The sequence below is a fragment of the Dromiciops gliroides genome, chromosome 1, assembly GCF_019393635.1.
Source record: "Dromiciops gliroides isolate mDroGli1 chromosome 1, mDroGli1.pri, whole genome shotgun sequence".
Taxonomy (NCBI): Eukaryota; Metazoa; Chordata; class Mammalia; order Microbiotheria; family Microbiotheriidae; genus Dromiciops; species Dromiciops gliroides.
The window spans coordinates 109,280,688-109,298,227 of record NC_057861.1 but is presented as its reverse complement, the minus strand read 5'-3'; the positions used below and the strand labels follow the sequence as shown (position 1 = coordinate 109,298,227).

Here is a 17,540-nt window from a genome sequence, read left to right as displayed (position 1 = left end):
TTGGGGGGGGGGGCAGGGCAATGAGAGTTAAGTGACTTGCCCAGAGTCACAAAACTAGTGTCAAGTGTTTGAGGCGGGATTTGAACTCAGGGCCTCCTGAATCCAAAGTCGATGCTTTATCCACTGTACCACCTAGCCGCCCCCCAATTTTTCTTCCAACCAAAAATAATAAAACTGAACAAACATTTATTCAGCACCTACTAGGTATCAATAGCTTCTTTCAAAACACTTATAGTCTAAGAAAATAGCAGTTACTATACAGTGGAAAAAAATATTTACAAAGGAATTAGGGAGGGGGAGGAAGAGTACTATAAGTGAAAGAAATTTAGGCTTCCAGCACTTTATCTGAGCTTTGAAGGACTATTAGTATTCTATGAAGTGCAGGTGAGGAGAGAATACACACCAGATTTGGGGGCAGCCTGTCCAAAAGCAGAAAGATGATAGACAGAACATGCTTACAAGGAACAGCAAGAAGGCCAGTTTAGTAAATCCAAATCCAGTTTAGTAATATTCAAAAGTCTTGGAGGAAAGTCTGCAGCCACACTGTGAAGGGTCAAGTGTCAGATTCTATAGTTTTTCCTTGAGATAAAAAGGTACCCATCAAGCTCCTTGCAGAGGCAACTTATGTGGTCAGGTTTGTGCTTTAGAAATACCCAAATATCCTTTGGCAGCTGTATGAAGGATAGATTGAAGAAGGGAATGGCTGAAGAGACCAATTAGGTGGGCCATTGTACTAGAAGAGGCAAGAGATCATAAGGGTCCAAATGAGGGTGAAGGAAATGTGTGCTAAAGACTCCATGTTGACTCCAAGACTATGAACCTGCATGATTAAAAGGATGGTGGTACACTCAACAGACCTAGGTAAAAAATTGGGAATGGGGGTAAAGAAGAGACTAAGTTCTGTTTTCAACATTTTTAGTTTCAGAAGGCTACAGGATAATTACTTGAAAATATCCAATAGACAGTTGGAAGTAAAGGACTGATGGTTCAGGAAGGACTGAGGGTGGGTATGTAGATATGTAAGTCTGCAAAGAGTTGCCAACTAACCCCATAAGAACAGATGAAATCCCTAAGAGGGAAATATGGAAAAAGAAGACCCATAACAGAATCCTGAGGCATACCTAAGTATAGTAGGCTTCCCTCAGTCACGGACAACCATGGATCAGCACCTTGAAGAGCCACAGGCCGCAGTGTGGCTATGCAGTCCGATATGGGAGCCACAGCTCCTGCTGCAAGGAGGACAATGTAGCCCCTGGCGTCAAGCCCTACCTCAATTGGGCAAGTAACTTATAACCAGTAACTGCCACATCCCGTGTTGTATCTACCCCATGAGGAGTAGCTGGAGTATCCTCTCCAGGGCTCTGGCCTGGGCAGACCAATATGGAAAACAAGCTGTTGCCCATGCAGCAGGCTTTCCCTCTCCGCGACACTGATGGATCCAAAGGAGAGGCAGAGCCAATACAGTTTGGCACCAGTGCCTCGGCAGGAGTTGCCAGAGGGATGTGATGTCCAACATCTAACTGCCTAAGAGACTCCGGCTCCTGATTTTTCTTCAGGGTTAGAAGCCTTTCCCACATATGGGTATAGCTGCAAGACAGCAGAGGTTTAAAATCAGGGTTTTCCTTCCCCTAGGCAAGTTGCCTGCCAAGGCTGATGAGCCCCACCTTCCTGAAACCTAAGTATAGGGAGTGAGATAATAATGATGGCCCTACAAAGTATATTGAGAAATAACAGCCACAGGTGAGAAGAGATCCAAAGGAGAGCAGTCATGGAAATATAGAAAGGAAATAGTGTCTGGATGGAGGAGATGGTCTACAATGCCAAATCCTGCAGAGAGGCAGAAGATAAATAAAGACTAAAAAAGATCATCACCTCTAACACTTAAAGGACCACTGATAAAGAGAGAAGGAACAGTTTCATTTAAGTTCTCTCTTTAGAGAGAGAATACAAGTGCCTTGGAAGTAGGGAATGTCACTTTTCTCTTTGTATCCCTAATGCCTAGCACATACCAACAATTCCAATGATTTATGATCTCATAAATTTAAACATTGCCTCTAACCATAAAGAGCAAAACCTACCCATTCCTGCCCATCCTGTGTTACTCTTGCCCACATCCTTCCTTAAGTTTGCCAAAGAGGGTCAACCACAGAAACTAAAAATCTTCCTTGCTTTCTTGTGCCATTTTGACAGGAGTCAGTCCCTCAATAAACATTTATTAAGTGAGGTACCTTTATTCATTCCATGTATTTATTTAGCTGAGGTATCTTTTCTCCCACTTTATCCTCTGGTTTGGTTTTGTTTGTTTGTTTTTGTTGTTGTTGCTGTTGTTGTTGTTGTTGTTTTGTGGGGAAATGAGGGTTAAGTGACTTGCCCAGGGTCACACAGCTAGTAAGTCTCAAGTGTCTAAGGCCGGATTTGAACTCAGGTCCTCTTGAATCCAGGGCCAGAACTTTATCCACTGAGACACCTAGCTGCCCCCTATCCTCTGTTATAAGGAATAGTTTACTGGGTAGGGGATGGGGAGAGATATATTAAGCCTTCTATGTACCAGTCACTGTACTAAGCAGTGGGGATACAAAGAAAGGTAAAAGACAGCTCTGCCTTCAAGGAGCTCACAGTCTAATGGGAGAGACAACATGCAAATAACTATATATGAACAAGCTAAATACAGTGGAGTGAGTACTCTGGATGTCCACTTGTCATCCCTTGCCCTTACCACATAACCAGCCCATATTCTTCTAACATTTTTAATGATGTTCATTGACATTCCTCATTGATTATATGTCATAGCCTACTCATCTCTAACACTTAAAGGACCACTGATAAATACAGAAGAACAGTTTCATTTAAGTTCTCTCTTTAGAGAGAGAATACAAGTGCCTTGGAAGTAGGGAATGTCACTACATTACCCACCAGTGTCCTCTTCATGATATTTTTTTTTAGGCTGTTATAGTCCATTAGAATATAAGCTCCTTGGGGCAGCTAGGTGGTGCAGTGGATAAAGCACTGACCCTGGATTCAGAAGGACCTGAGTTCAAAGCCAGCCTTAGACATTTGATACTTACTAGCTGTATGACCCTAGGCAAGTCACTTAACCCCCATTGCCCTGCAAAAATAAAATAAAATAAAATAAAATAAAATAGAAGCTCCTTGAGGGCAAGGTCTTTGTATCCTCAGCATTTAACACAGTGCCTTAGCTCACAACAGATGCTCAATAAATACTTGTTGACTGATTCTTCATTTTGCTGCCATACAGCAATGTCAATGGAAGACTGATATTGAAAAGATAGGCCTTTACTTTCAAAAGTTTCAGGTCATTAAAGGAGCTTTGCAATTTCACAAAGGTACTTGTTTGTTAATTATTTAAAAAGCATCTAATTAGGTAGAACAAAATGCTATGGTACAAACTGTTTTATAAGGTTTCTCCCATCCACACATCAAAATTGTTCAAGATCCCTTAAAAATCATCCTTTCAAAGTACATACTATTTCATATATTGTGTCTGATACATAGTAGATGCTTGATAAATGATTATTGCTTGATTCATTGATTGGGTAAGACATCAGCAGAGATGCATCCTTGCCAAAGGTGTCTAGAAGAGATCCAGTGCAGAGTACAGAATGAAGAGAGATACCCTGAAGAGGTCAAGATGCTCATGTTTATGGATGGCATTGTGCTGTTCGTGGCAAACACTAGAATGCTGCAGATCCCTCAGAAGAGTTTTTTCAGCATTAAAAGGAGGTAAAAGCAAGACTACCCACAAGAAAAGACCAAGTAGATGGAAGATGTCTATTTCTTGGCTTGATAACTGATGGAGCAATTAGGCCAAACTGCAATAAACCAAGAATTAAGTGTGAAGTATTTTTTTTTATCACAAACAGCTTTTTCTAAGAGTTTTACTGTGAAAGAGAAGAGAAAGGGTGGTAGGAGTTAGGGGAAAGTAGAATCAAGTGAAGGCTTTTTAAGGATACAGAAAATCCAGACACATTTTCAAAACACTAGAGAAGTCAGTTGACTAGGAAAATAGAGTGGGTTATCAAAGGGGTAAGTTCCCCAAGAAAACAGGAAGCGATGAAAGTAATTGTAAGGCACACTTTTTAAAATGGCCTTAAAATATCTGGTACAACTTTGAAACTGTACCTTGTAAAAAAATTTAACTCTTGCAAAACCAAGAGAATCAGTTAATTAATATGAGCAACTCTCCATTACCTTCATAAAAATTCATTCATTCCAAAAGTATTTTAAACAGGTTTTACAGGGGTTTGCTTTAATATTATATATGTGTGTGTGTGTGTGTATACTGTGTGAATGTGTATACATATACATATATATGTATTTATGAATGAGAGTTAGTCATATAAAGCATCATTACCATTCAGCACACGAAAAGCATTAAGGATACATAAAAGAACATTTAGAGAAAACTTGTGATTTGATGGAGCCTAAAGGAACCAGAAAAGAAAACCAAAGATTCTGAAATATAAGATATCAAATCTGTGCCACATTGAATTCTAATTCAGATATGATTTTATAAATGAAAAAGCGGATTAAATACTACTAGATTATAAGATCCATGCAGGGAGAGATCATTTCTTACATAAGCTTTGTCTCTCACCCAGCACCTAACACAGTGGGAAACACATAGTGATGAGGAGTGAATTAAATTAGCTCAAAAAGTTTGGCTGACTTTACTCAACACATCAGAAGTGGCAATCGAGTGGCGATACAGTAAGTTAGATGGCAAACTTTAGAATCATCTATTATGACATTACTGAATGCGATAACTAAGATGAATCTTAGTCCAACCTAGCTGAATACAGGGATTTAAGCAAGAGGAACTGGACTTAAAACCTGTCTCTGACACTTTTTTATTACCTGTGAGAACTTGGAGAAGCCCTTTATGATGGCCTCTAAGGTCTCATCTAGTTTTTACTCCTTAAAGAGCTAGTCTACAACTGCCTCATTATCAGCAGGTCAGCTAAACTTTGTAGGGAATAACAAAATTGCTTTTCTAATTTTGCCCTGACATTTACCAGCTTTATGACTGTATACAGGCAAGTCATTTAACCCCCCTACACCTCAATGGTCTCATCTGTCGGGCCAGTCCCTCACATGGTGGTTGTTGAGGATCAGAGGAGAATGTGTATAAAGTGCCTTGCAAACGTAAAGTATTAAATGAATGACAGATATATCATTATCAATATTATGAAGTTTTTAGAATATCATGAAGCCTTATTTATGAAAATCTTACTTAAAAATAAAACTTTTACATTCTTTAAAATGTTTCAAGTTTTTAAAATATAAAACTTACCCAAGTCCGGCTAAATCTGAAACAAGATTTCCCAAAGCAGCAGCTAAAAGATTGAAAAAATTATTTTAAAAGTAAAATTAGATAATGCTTACCAAAAAAATCATAATTCAGAGACTCCAATGTTGAGTTAATACATTTCCCAAACTATGTGAACTTATGGCCATAAAATAACTTACCAAAATAGAAATTACCCTCCAAATTAAAAAGCAAAAACAATTTCATGGAAGATATATAGTTCTAATTCCAACAATTAGTGGGTTTTTTTCTGTAGTTCTAACAAGTGATATCAACTTGTAGGGAAGTCTCTAGTGGAGATTGTAGGGGATATTTCCTTGATCTTGTGCTATATAACATGTGTCTAAGTGACTCTGACAGAGACAAGGAAGGCATACTTGTCAAATCTGCAGATGACAAGAAGCTGAGAGGCAGAACTAACAGTATCCAAAAATATCACAGGCTTGAATGATTGGGCAAAACAAAGTAGGAAGAAATGGAATAGGGATAAATATGAAGTTCTATACTTGGGTTAAAAGAAAAAAACAACTTAAAGGATTTAAAAAGGATAGATGGGCAGATGTTGGATCTAAAAAAGATAGGGGACTCAGGGATGGTACCAGAGCACAAGTTCAATGAACCAACAGTGTGTGACAAGGCAGTCAAAACACATCAATCAGCTTTCTAAATGCCATGCAAGTGTGCCTTTGAGAGCCATAGTATACTTGTTTAAATCACTTAACCGCTTTTGAGTTTCAATCTTATCCAAAAAAAAGGATAATAATAGTTGCAGTATTTCCCTAATGAGTATATCATTATCTCAGTCGATCACCACATGTAAAACACTCTGCAAACCTTAAATCACTACATAGAGCAATATGGTGCAGTGAATTGAGTGCTGGACTTGGAGTCAATAAGACCTAAGTTCAAATCCCTCCTGAGCCACTTACTAGTTTATATGGCCCGGGGCAAGTTACTCGGGTCTCTCTCAGTTCCTCATCTGTTAGACAAAGGGGTTGAACCAGGTGACCCAAAAGTCCCTTCCAATTCTAAAGCTATGATCCTATGATGCCAGAATGAGGGAGCTGATAATTCTGTCATAATCTTCCTTGGTCACTGTTTATTTCTGGGTGCCATATTTTAGGAAGGACACTGTAAGCTGGAAGAATGGAGACCCTATCATGCAAGTGTCAGCTAAAGAAACTGGGGACATTGAGCCTGAAGAAAAGAAAATTTGCATGAACTATGATGGCTGTCTTCAAGTAGTAGAAGACGTAGAAGACAAGTCACAAGAACAGTCTATGTTATATTTTTGTATCCCAACTTAAGCTTTGAGAGGCTAGAGAGCTATTTGTTATCTATGTTCGAGCACATTCTTGGAAAAGTACAGGTCGAGACTGACTCTGAGGTGCCTTCCCTATATGAGACTATTTGAGATTATTTTTTTTTTGTCCTTAGCCCTTTCTTCCCTTTCATTTTTCTTTCATTTGGTGACCTCCTCTACTACCATGGCTTCAATGTATCACCTCTATAGAAATGACTCTCAAATTTAAATTCTCTCCCCTCAATCTCTGTGTAGAGTTCCAGTGCTGTATTTCTAACTGCCTTATAGATATCCTGTAACATGGCAAATTTTTAACATCCGAAACTGAACTTGATCTCTCACCAAATTCTTCAACCCACTCAATTTTTCAATTCCAGTCAGCACCACCACAGTACAGTGAGAAAGGGACCAACTTTACAGTCTGAGGACATGGGTTCTAACCTTGCCTCTGATATATATCATCTGTAAGACCCTGATAAAGTCACTTAATCTCCCCGGGTCTCAGTTTCTTCATGTGTAAATGAAGAAACTGGACTAAATGGCGTCTGAGGCTCCTTCCCACTCCAGATCTATGATCCTATGTATACCATTACTCTCCATCCAAGATCACAACTTCAGTTATTTGCAACTCTTCCTTCTCCTTTGTCCCATATAACCAGTCAATTGTCACATCCTGTCAAATCTTTTTAATATCTTCCTCCTCCATCTCTTCCTTTCCATTATCACTGCAACCACCTTAATTCAAGTCTTCATCCCTTACTGTCTACTCAGTAGACTATTAAATAATTTTCCTAACTCCAGTATATCCTTTCTCCAATTTATTTCTTCATACCACTTTCAAAGTAATCTTCCTAGTAGACTGCTCTGGTCATTCCTCTACTCAAAGTCCTTCAGTGGCTATTACTTACTGAATAAAACCTTCTCATAGCATACCACCTGAACTACTTCTTTACCCTGATCATATTCTCCCAAATCAAAATTTGCATGTTTTTCCCCTAAATTAGATTGTAATCACTTTAAGAAGTGTCTGTATTGTATTTATTTTTGTATCCTTATCACCTAGCAGAGTATATTGTACTTTTTTTTCTTTTTTGGTCCAAACTTGTATAGAAAAGTTCCAGTGTAGAATCTTTACTAATGAAGACTGCCAGCCTAATCATAACTTATATTCTTCAAGAGTTGTCTAGGGCACTGAAATTTTAAATGACTTTCCCATGGTTACACAGCCAGTATGTATCAAAGATTTAAACCTGGTCTTACAAACTGTAAGGCTGGTTTCACACACAATAGGAACTGATTTTGTTGAATTGAATTCAATTTTCATCATCTGCCTTCAATGGAATAAACATAGCAACCACAAGTCTCGCCATCAAAAATGGAAAGGTTGTAGGAAGGGGGGAAAATTGCATTTTATGGTATCTTTTCCCTTTTGTCTCTAATTTCTACTTAAGTGTAAATTAAGTGTGACCACAGAAAGACCACAGAGAAAGAATCAGAAGAGTTCAGTTCAAATCATGGCTCTACTATGTTGCTGTTATTTTGAACAAGTCAATTTATGAGCCTCAGAATGGAAAAATCCTATTTTCACTACCTAATTCCTAAGGTTTCATATGCAAGAACATACATAAAAGACTCTGTAACTAAAAATGTTATAAAATATTAGCCTTTATTAAAGACAGATTGTGTTGCAGAAAAGATGGAGAGACAAGCGAAAGAAAGGAGTAATCTATGCAAGTCAGAGGGATGCTCAGTGGGAGTAAATACATTGCCCATTAGTAAAATATACTAAAGAGTTTTGAGCTCGTGAGAAAGTTGTTACATAAATACAAAGTGAAAGAGAATAAATAATTCCTTTTTTAAAAGACACTTCAAAGATAAAATGTATTAGAACAAATTATCTTCCTCAATAAGAATTTTGGAAAAACTTTCAGTGCATACACAGTAAGATAAAGATTATATTACTTGCCTGCCATAGTTGAAATCCCCAAAATAATTCCAATAGACAACTCTATTTGGGTTCCCTAAAAATGAAAAAATAGGAAAAAGACATCTTTAATATATTTAAATGAAGTTTAAAAATAAAACATAAAAAACCATACATTATACTGAAAACAGATATGATTATCTTATTATTCCAGTATTGTATATTGTACAATGATATCAAAAAAATTTCTGATGTCAGAGATTTCTAATATGTAGTTTAGTATCACATAAGGCATATAGCAGAGGTGACGTTTGAAAAGATATTTTACTTAATGTTAGGTTTTGTTCTTCATGAGGGAGAGGCAGAAGTAATAAGTACTATGAATATTAATCAAAATCAGGAATACCTTGCAAATAGAGAAAGACATTTTGGAAAATCCTTGAACTAAGGGAACATTCATATATACTTTTAATACTGAATGGTGACTCTTTTATGAATTTACTTTCTACTAAAAGATTAAAAAAGAAGACATTCACTTCTTAAGGGCACTTATGAGGAAATCTTTGTATAAGCCAAAGTTTTAAACCATACAATTCAGATCCTAATCCAGCAACATTTGCAGATTTCTGACCAGGAATTCTGCCATGAAGACTGCTGGGGAAGCAAATAGTAAGAAATTTACCCAGGGAGTTAAGGGCCCTCAAGTGCCCAGTGAAACAGAAGGAAAAAAACCTAAGAATCTTGTAGACTCTTCTATTTCTATAACACATTTAATCCAAGGAATTAACATTCAATGCATGGCAGCACTAGAAGGTTGAAATAAAATAAAGCAAGACCACCTCCTTTTTGTTTATCGCTGCAATAATTCCCCAATAATGGCTTTTTTGTGGGGGAGGGGGAGTTCGGGAGAAATTATACAGGATGTCCTATACTATCTAATTGTCCTCCTTACATTATGCAAAATAATTAAGGTGCTTCATTACTTTTTCTACAATGGTATTATGTAAATAAGAATTGGAGACAAACATCACAGTATTAGATGTGTAAACATAATTGAATCAATGAAGCACTATTACTATAGGGCATTTGTCTGGGGCATATAAATCCAGCCAATTCTCATATTTATAGAAACAATGTAATAGAAAATCTGAAATGTTAAATATTCCCAAAAATTTTATTTGACTTCAGAGTGTTTTTTAACAAGTAGATAAATAAGATGTTCAGGGAATTTGTTTAAAATAATGAAGCCACAATGGGATTTGCCACAAAATAGCAAAATCCATATGATCTGCCATATATGTCTATGTGTGTATTAAGCTAATTCTGTAAATAAACTATTCATCATGGATGTATTTATTATAATTACATACGATCTATTAATTACTTCAATATTATAAGTCACTAACTACAGAATATGACAAGTTATTCAGACATAAAAGGAATCAACACTACGTGGTCAATTCTGTTCTGATATGCAAAAGTAAGCAACTAAATAACAAATAGGCATGATTTTCAAATGACTAGATTTTTTCAAATTATGCTTTAGGGATCAAATCCATTGCTATAGCTCATATAGCCTACTCCAATTTTTTAGTGTCTCCAATTTGTCTGTTCTTTTTTCTGGTAAACCCTCATTCTGACAAAGAACTTATCAACTTCTAATTATTCTATACTACAAAGTAAAATATTTAAAGCTGGGTATTTCCACCATTATTAGTTCTATCTTGTTCTCTCTAAAATAGGTGTTCATAACAAGGAGTTCAAGCACAGACTGCAGGGGGTGGGGAAATGTCTGTGAATCTTTTTTCTAATATATTTTGATAATTATTATTAGAGATCCATGACACAAAAAAAAGGTTAAGAACCTTTGCTCTAGAGAAAGGTGAAGGTGTCCTAGTATCTCTTTATCTAAATCATCTTAAGTTTCACATCTGGATACTTGATCCTGATAATATAGATATGATTCTATAATGTCAAATACCTATACAATAAAGTTTTGAATAATGTTCAAAAAGTTACATTTTAAAATTTTTGAATAGTTTTCTGTTATTCTCAACTAAATTTATATTAAACTATGGGTATATTTCTTTTGATTAAAGTTTCATATTACTTTCTAATCATTAAGTCTTTCCTGGTTTTTTGTTATTTTCAAATTGATTTATCAACCTCAGGTCAGGAAATAGATTTCCCCTTTTTGAAACTGTATTTTAACTAATCCTGTTAAACCTAGAAGAAGAAATATAGACTTAGGTGTTAGAATAAACCTTGGTTTCACTTCAAAATCTAATTTGTGATGACTATCCCTCAGTTTCTTCTTTGGGTTAGTATTAACACTGAGAAGTCACAATTATGAAACCTTCTATAGATAAAGAAGATTGCAAGAACAAAACAATAAAGCTAAACTGTACTATTAAATGCATTTATGTTTCATTATATATTATATTTCAGGAAACTGAAAGATTTCATTCACTCTCTTTTTCCCCTCTCAAAGTTTAATGAATATGCTTTCTTTTAATTTTCTACTACCAAGTTAATTTCTGTTCATTTTTTTTATGAATGCTGATCAATCCCTAAACTACAACTTCCTTCTCCTACTAACTTTGAGAGATGGTGCTTTATGGTGGAAGAAGTGCTAACGTGAAGCACTGGAGAGAGCAGGGTTCAAATATTACCTGATACTTACTAAGTTATGTGACTATGGATTAAGTCAATCTTGAGTCTCTGGTTCCTCATCTATAAAATGGGGATAATATTTGTAGTGCCTCAGAGTTGTTATAAAAATCAAATGAGGTCAAGTAAGGTCATGTAAAATGCTTTAAGGGAAAATGTACAAAATTTTAAAATACAAACCTGTTTATAAACTGGGAATTATCTGTATATACCTCTAAAGTACATCAGAAAATATATATGTATATGTATATTTGTGCACATATATGTATACACATATGTTTGTATATGTGTGCATAGCATATACATACATATACATTTGTACAGCTTTCTCTATTTAAAATAAGTTTGAACAACATAATAAGCAATTGAAAACATAAACCTAATTAATCCAAATTAATGATATAAGCAATGTTGCACATTACATGGTGAAATGTTTCTTCTGAATCATTTCTTAAAATTTAACTAATGTAACAGTTTCTAAGAAATATAATCAACAAAATAATATATTTTCATTACATAAATTAAAACTTCATATATGAATAAACAAGAAAATGTTTAAGACCATATTAATTCCTTTACTAAATAATAAGTGGGGGGAAAAAAGGAACTTACTGCAACAATCATAATTGCATTATCCAAAAAGCCAAACCCTACGAAAGGTAATGCATTGTGGATGAATACTGAAAAACATCAAAAAAAACAGAAAAGCAATAAATACCTTATATAGTTTAAAGCTGCCACAACTTTAGCACAAAAAAAAAAAAAGAAAGAAAAAAAAGAAAAACATATGGTCAAGTCTTCCGAAAGGCCTTGAAACTCATGGAGCTTAAGTTTAATACAACATTGCTGTCATTCCCAGAAGGAAACATTAGTTAATAAATATTTATAGTCAAAGTGCCTAACAGGCAGAAACGATTGTAAGCTCCGAACTCTTCTAAACATTGTATATAATATGTAAAAAAGATTTGTTTAATATGATTCTGTTTTATACTGATATAAGCAAAACAGGTACACATTTATAGAGGCAGAAATAAAATCAACAAATAGATAAATGACTTTCCATATTTGACCTGGTCAAAAAGCTACTAGAACTAACCCGTTTCTCTCTCACACATAAAAATACAGTTAATTTCAAAATTAGGAAAAAATATATAAGCTTTAGTAATGAATGATAACCTACCCAATCAGTAAAATGATTTTGGTAAACAAAGAACAATATTCAAAATATCAAGAGAGATTGATAGCTGCACACAAGTCATAGACATTTACCTTCTAAATATGTAATTTTTCTCTCAATTTATTATCAATTCCTAGAAACTCAGCTCATGTAACTATGGCAAGTACTACTCTATTTAAAGCAAAAGCAATACGATCCCTACCAGTGGTAGCAACAATCCAGCTTAATCCGAAATTGGTTTTAAGACCTATCAGTTGTAAACAAACACCCACTTAGAGGGTGATCATTGAATCAATCACTCAAGAAGTGCCTCTGAAGTCATGTATTCTAAACCGTTTCATTTTAAGAGGAAGCGAAGGATCAGGAAAATTAGCTGACTTGTCCAAGATCACATTAAGTGTGTGTCAGGGACAAGATTTTAAACATCTGACAGTGTGCTCTTTCCACTGTGCCATACCTATCTTTCTAATATTCTAAAGAATATTGTATTACTCAACTTACAAAAATTATAACAGAACAAGAGTTATAGTGGGGCTCTCTGGCCAAAAAAGGAAAAAAACCTTCTAAATTCATGACTTAATTTGTTATTTTTTCCTAAATATTAACATCAAGGGACAATTTTTAAGAGTACCCCCATTGATGGGGCAGCTAGGTGTTACAGTGGATAAAGCACAAGCCCTGGATTCAGGAGGACCTGAGTTCAAATCCAGACTCAGACACTTGACACTTACTAGCTGTGATCCCTGGAAAAGTCACTTAACCCTCACTGCCCCGAAAAAAACAAACAAACAAAAAAGAGTACTCCCATTGAAGCAAATCTTACATAATAGTATATATTAAGGAGCAGTTAGTACATTACATAAAATTAATGTAAAAACCCTGAATTATAAAACACCACCAAAAGATAGCCAAAGGAGTTCTGTGGTATGTTTTAATGCTTTTAGGACTCTTGTTAACTCCTTAACCTCAAGGTTAACAGGATGTTGTATGCCAGCTTTCACTATGGTTAACTTTGTACCCAAAAAAGAAAATCTTTTTTGGCTAAATGCAAATGGTAAAGAGAACTTCTTACTCATAGCCACTACCAAGGATTTTAAGGATAAGGAAAAAAAAACAATGAATCATAAACTATCTATAATTTCTACTTCTCTTGATCTGCTCATGGTAGGAATTACAGGAAAATATACTTTAATTAAGCAACATGTTTAATTATGTTAAAAGCTTACAAATATGATAAAAATCTAATAAACAACATAGTAAACTTCCAAGGCAATGGAAGTGACTCTTTCAATTACAGAAATATAAATTAGCCTAGGCTTGGTCCATTAATCATTCACCTTCCTTAACTAGACTCAATACTTCAGTATTACCATGTTAAGGAATCTATAATGCTATAAAATGGGAGTACTGAAAATCACTGAATTCAGAACTAGAAGAAAACTCAGAGTCCATCTATTTCAAGCTATTATACAAAATAAGAAAACATCCTACAACACACCAGAAAAGTAGTCATCCACCCTTTGTCTGAAATCTCCAAAAAGAAGGAAAACATTCCTTGAGAAGGCAGCCTATTCCACTTTGGGACCAGCTCTAATTCTTAAGAAGTTTTTCTTTATTTCAAACCTTACTACTTTGAAATTTAAACTCATTGTTCCTATTTCTACAGTTCCTTTAACTGAACCTTATTACTGGGGAGAAGGGGAAAGGTTGAAAGGGAGAAGTATACAAGCTGGGGTAGAAATAAGTGAGAAGTTGGGCGAGGAGGACAGAAAAAGAAACTGACAGATGAATTTAGGACAATAAAGACAACTATAATTCTTATTAAAAGGACAAAATAAGGGCAGCTAGGTGGCATAGTGGATAAAGCACCGGCCCTGGATTCAGGAAGACCCGAGTTCAAATCCAGCCTCAGACACTTGACACTTACTAGCTGTGGGACCCTGGGAAAGTCACTCATTGCCCCACAAAATAAACAAACAAATAAATGAAATTTTAAAATTAAAAAATAAAAGGACACAATAAATTACTTTAGCCATTGATAATTAAACACCAATACATTGTACTAACTATATCAGCAGCACCAAAGGGGGTACTAAAATCCTCAAACATTTCATGAAAAATACCTCTTAATAGAGGGATCAAATACATCTCATATAGAGAGATGAGGCTCACATGAAATAACTATAAAATCTTTGGAGGTAGGTGAAACCACATTTTATAACCTGTTGTTTAATCTGAATCTCCAAGATAGAATTATAATAATTACAAATACATATCTTAACACTTAATGAAAACATTTTTTTAATAAAAGATGTTTTCTCTGGGAGAAGGGGGAAGGGTAAAGGAAAAAATCTAGGTGTTACAAAAAAGATACCAATAAAAATCTATTTTAAATTTTTAAGAAAGGATCAGTAAGTCAAACTTTATTTTAAAATGAAATCAGAACTACCCTCTACTCAAAAAATTGTTATCAAGAAAGAGCAAAATAGCAAAAGGTGGCTTTGGAATCTTAACTATAAGATATCTTTATATTTATTAATCAAGATAGCTGTCCTTTAACAGCACTTTACATTTTATTAAGGATAAGAAATAAGATAAAGTACAAAATGTTTGGGGAAGGTATTTCCTTATGACTTGCAAAAAGAAGGTAGTTATTCATTTTGGTAAAAGTACTTTATAAAATAGAAAGGAGAGAAACAAAGAAAGGGGGAAAAAGAATTAGGGTTGCCATATCATACCTTACTCAATTCAATTACTCTTTACTGAACACCTATTCTGTGTTAGAACAGTATTAGACTCTGAAGACACACAAAAAAATAAATAAACTTCCCTCAAGCTTGCATGGAAGGGAAGGGGAGGGAGGAGGAGGGTATGAAGACAACTTGTACACCAACAAATATATACAAAATACAGAAAGAGTAAATACAAAGAAATAGGGGTAGGGAGCAGAGAGCACTAACACTTAGAAGGGTACCAAAAAAGGCCTCTTGTAGGAAGGAATCACTCCCTCCTGGTTTTCCTGCTACCTTTCTGACTATTTCTCCATTTCCTTTTGTCTGGGTGGTCCAGACCACTTCATCTCATAGATGTCCCACAGGTTTTATCTTGAACCCTCTCCCTCTATACTACTTCACTTGGTGATCTCATTATCTCCCATGAATTTAATTACCATCTCTAAACTAATGATTCTCAAATCTACTGATCCTACCCAAACTTTCTACTGACCTCCAATCTCATATGTCCAACTGTCTTTCAGACATCTCCAACTAGATGTTCAGTAAACTTAAACTCAACATGTCCAAAACTGGACTCCATATCTTTTCCCCCTAACCCTCTCCACTTCTAAACTTTCCTATTATTGTCAAGGGTACCAAAATCCTCCCAGACTCCCAGGCTTACAACCTAGGAGTCATCCTCAATTCCTAACTATCTCTACCTACCCCAACGCCCACCCCCCCACCAAATCTGTTGCCACGGCCTGTTGTCTTCACCTTTGCATTCTCTCTCAAATCATCCCCTTCTCTGCTCTGATACCCCCACCCACCCTGTTGCACATCCTCATATTTGTACTACAATATCCTAACAGCCTACTGATGTGTAGTACACCTACCACAAGTCTCTCCCCACTCCAATCCATCCTCCATTCAGCTGCCAAAGTAATTTTCCTTAAGTGCAAGTCTAGCCATGCCATCTTCCTAATAAACTCTAGTGGCTAAAGAATAGTTATTATATTTACAGTGTTTTAAACTCAAGTTTATTACTGCTCCACAGTACTGTGATATTTCAACAAGGATTACAGACCTTATACATCAGTACAATAAGCATATATCCCATGTGATATACATAGTATATATTTAATTCATTAAAATTCCTTCTACTACTAAAGAATAAAATTATTAAAATCTAAAAGACACATTCAGCATTTATGGAACTATTACCATATCTCAGCTGTTCCTGGGAAGGTGGTGGAGTGTCCAATTTTTCTACAGGGGAAAAAGCATATGGTGCAATTAGTTACTACTTCATACATTTCTGGTTTCAACATTGTATGAAACATTTTCTTTTTAATAGGATTTTACAAAAGAGGAGAAATCTGAATTTACTTTTATGCCACATTTTTCACTTAGTTACATATATTATTTAAAGACAATTATTATTAGCAGAATGACAATGATAATTCACAGGGCTGGTAAATAAGAATAATCCCGGATCTACCTTGTTCTATTACTTCTGGTTAATCACTGAGATCACCTAAAATATGAAGAAGCTGAGTGCATCAATTAGTGTCAGACACACCACAAATTACTTATTCACAATTATATCAGATATAGAGATATTAATAATTTATAAAATATCTATCTCTACATTAAAAGATATCCTGAATTTTTTCATATATTCCTAAAATGTACAGTATGAAAAAATCTCCAAAATAAACTTTAAAACATCAGCAGAATAAATTTAAAATAATATATAACAGCAGTAACATTCCTAGATTTGTGCCCTATCCCTTCATTTTTTTTTTACTTGATGAAATCAAAAGAATCAGTTTATGGACAATAAGGAACAAAATACTTTTATTCAAAGAGCAGAAAAAAAAAGTTGCAAAGGCTAATTTAGATTTCTAGTAACAGCACAAATACACTAGTTTACAATATTATTTTAAAACTGTACAAAATTCCTTCTGATAAAAGCCAAAATAAATGTGCTTAAAATATTATCATCAAATATAAAAACTACATTATTACTCAATATGAGCTAAGTATCAACCTGTCTACTCTGAAAGAAGTAATGCTCTCACCAGCTATAATTTCAAAACAATTACACAATGGTAGAGAAAAAACATATTATCCATCTACCACCAACAAAATGAATGAGCTTTGAACAAACATGAGAACTGTGTTAAAAATATCATTTTATTTTAAAGATTTAACTTTGCTTTAAAGCAGATTTATTACAATGTAATGAAAAAGTCATAAACAGAAAAATACTAGTTGGGCTAATGTTTTTCTAAAGTAGTTATTCAGTTTTAATTAAGGACAACAGATTTTAAAGAATTCAAGTAAAAAATAAATAGGATAGACTCAAATTACAACAAGGAAGCAACATTTATGACTTCAAACTTCACTAAGAATGATAAGAA

The 17,540-nt window shown here is 34.9% G+C and overlaps 1 protein-coding gene across 3 annotated transcripts in view; it reads right to left on the bottom strand.

Moving 5' to 3' along the window:
* Positions 1–17,540, bottom strand: part of TMEM65 (transmembrane protein 65) — a 52,912-nt gene that overhangs the window by 4,635 nt on the left and 30,737 nt on the right. For all 3 annotated transcript variants that reach the window (XM_043972186.1, XM_043972180.1, XM_043972194.1), the window contains 4 exons: positions 16,339–16,383; positions 11,836–11,903; positions 8,596–8,650; positions 5,312–5,354 (listed from right to left, as the gene is read on the bottom strand). In XM_043972186.1, the coding sequence (XP_043828121.1) occupies positions 5,312–5,354; positions 8,596–8,650; positions 11,836–11,903; positions 16,339–16,383 (211 nt within the window). The remainder of the gene's footprint in view (positions 1–5,311; positions 5,355–8,595; positions 8,651–11,835; positions 11,904–16,338; positions 16,384–17,540) is intronic.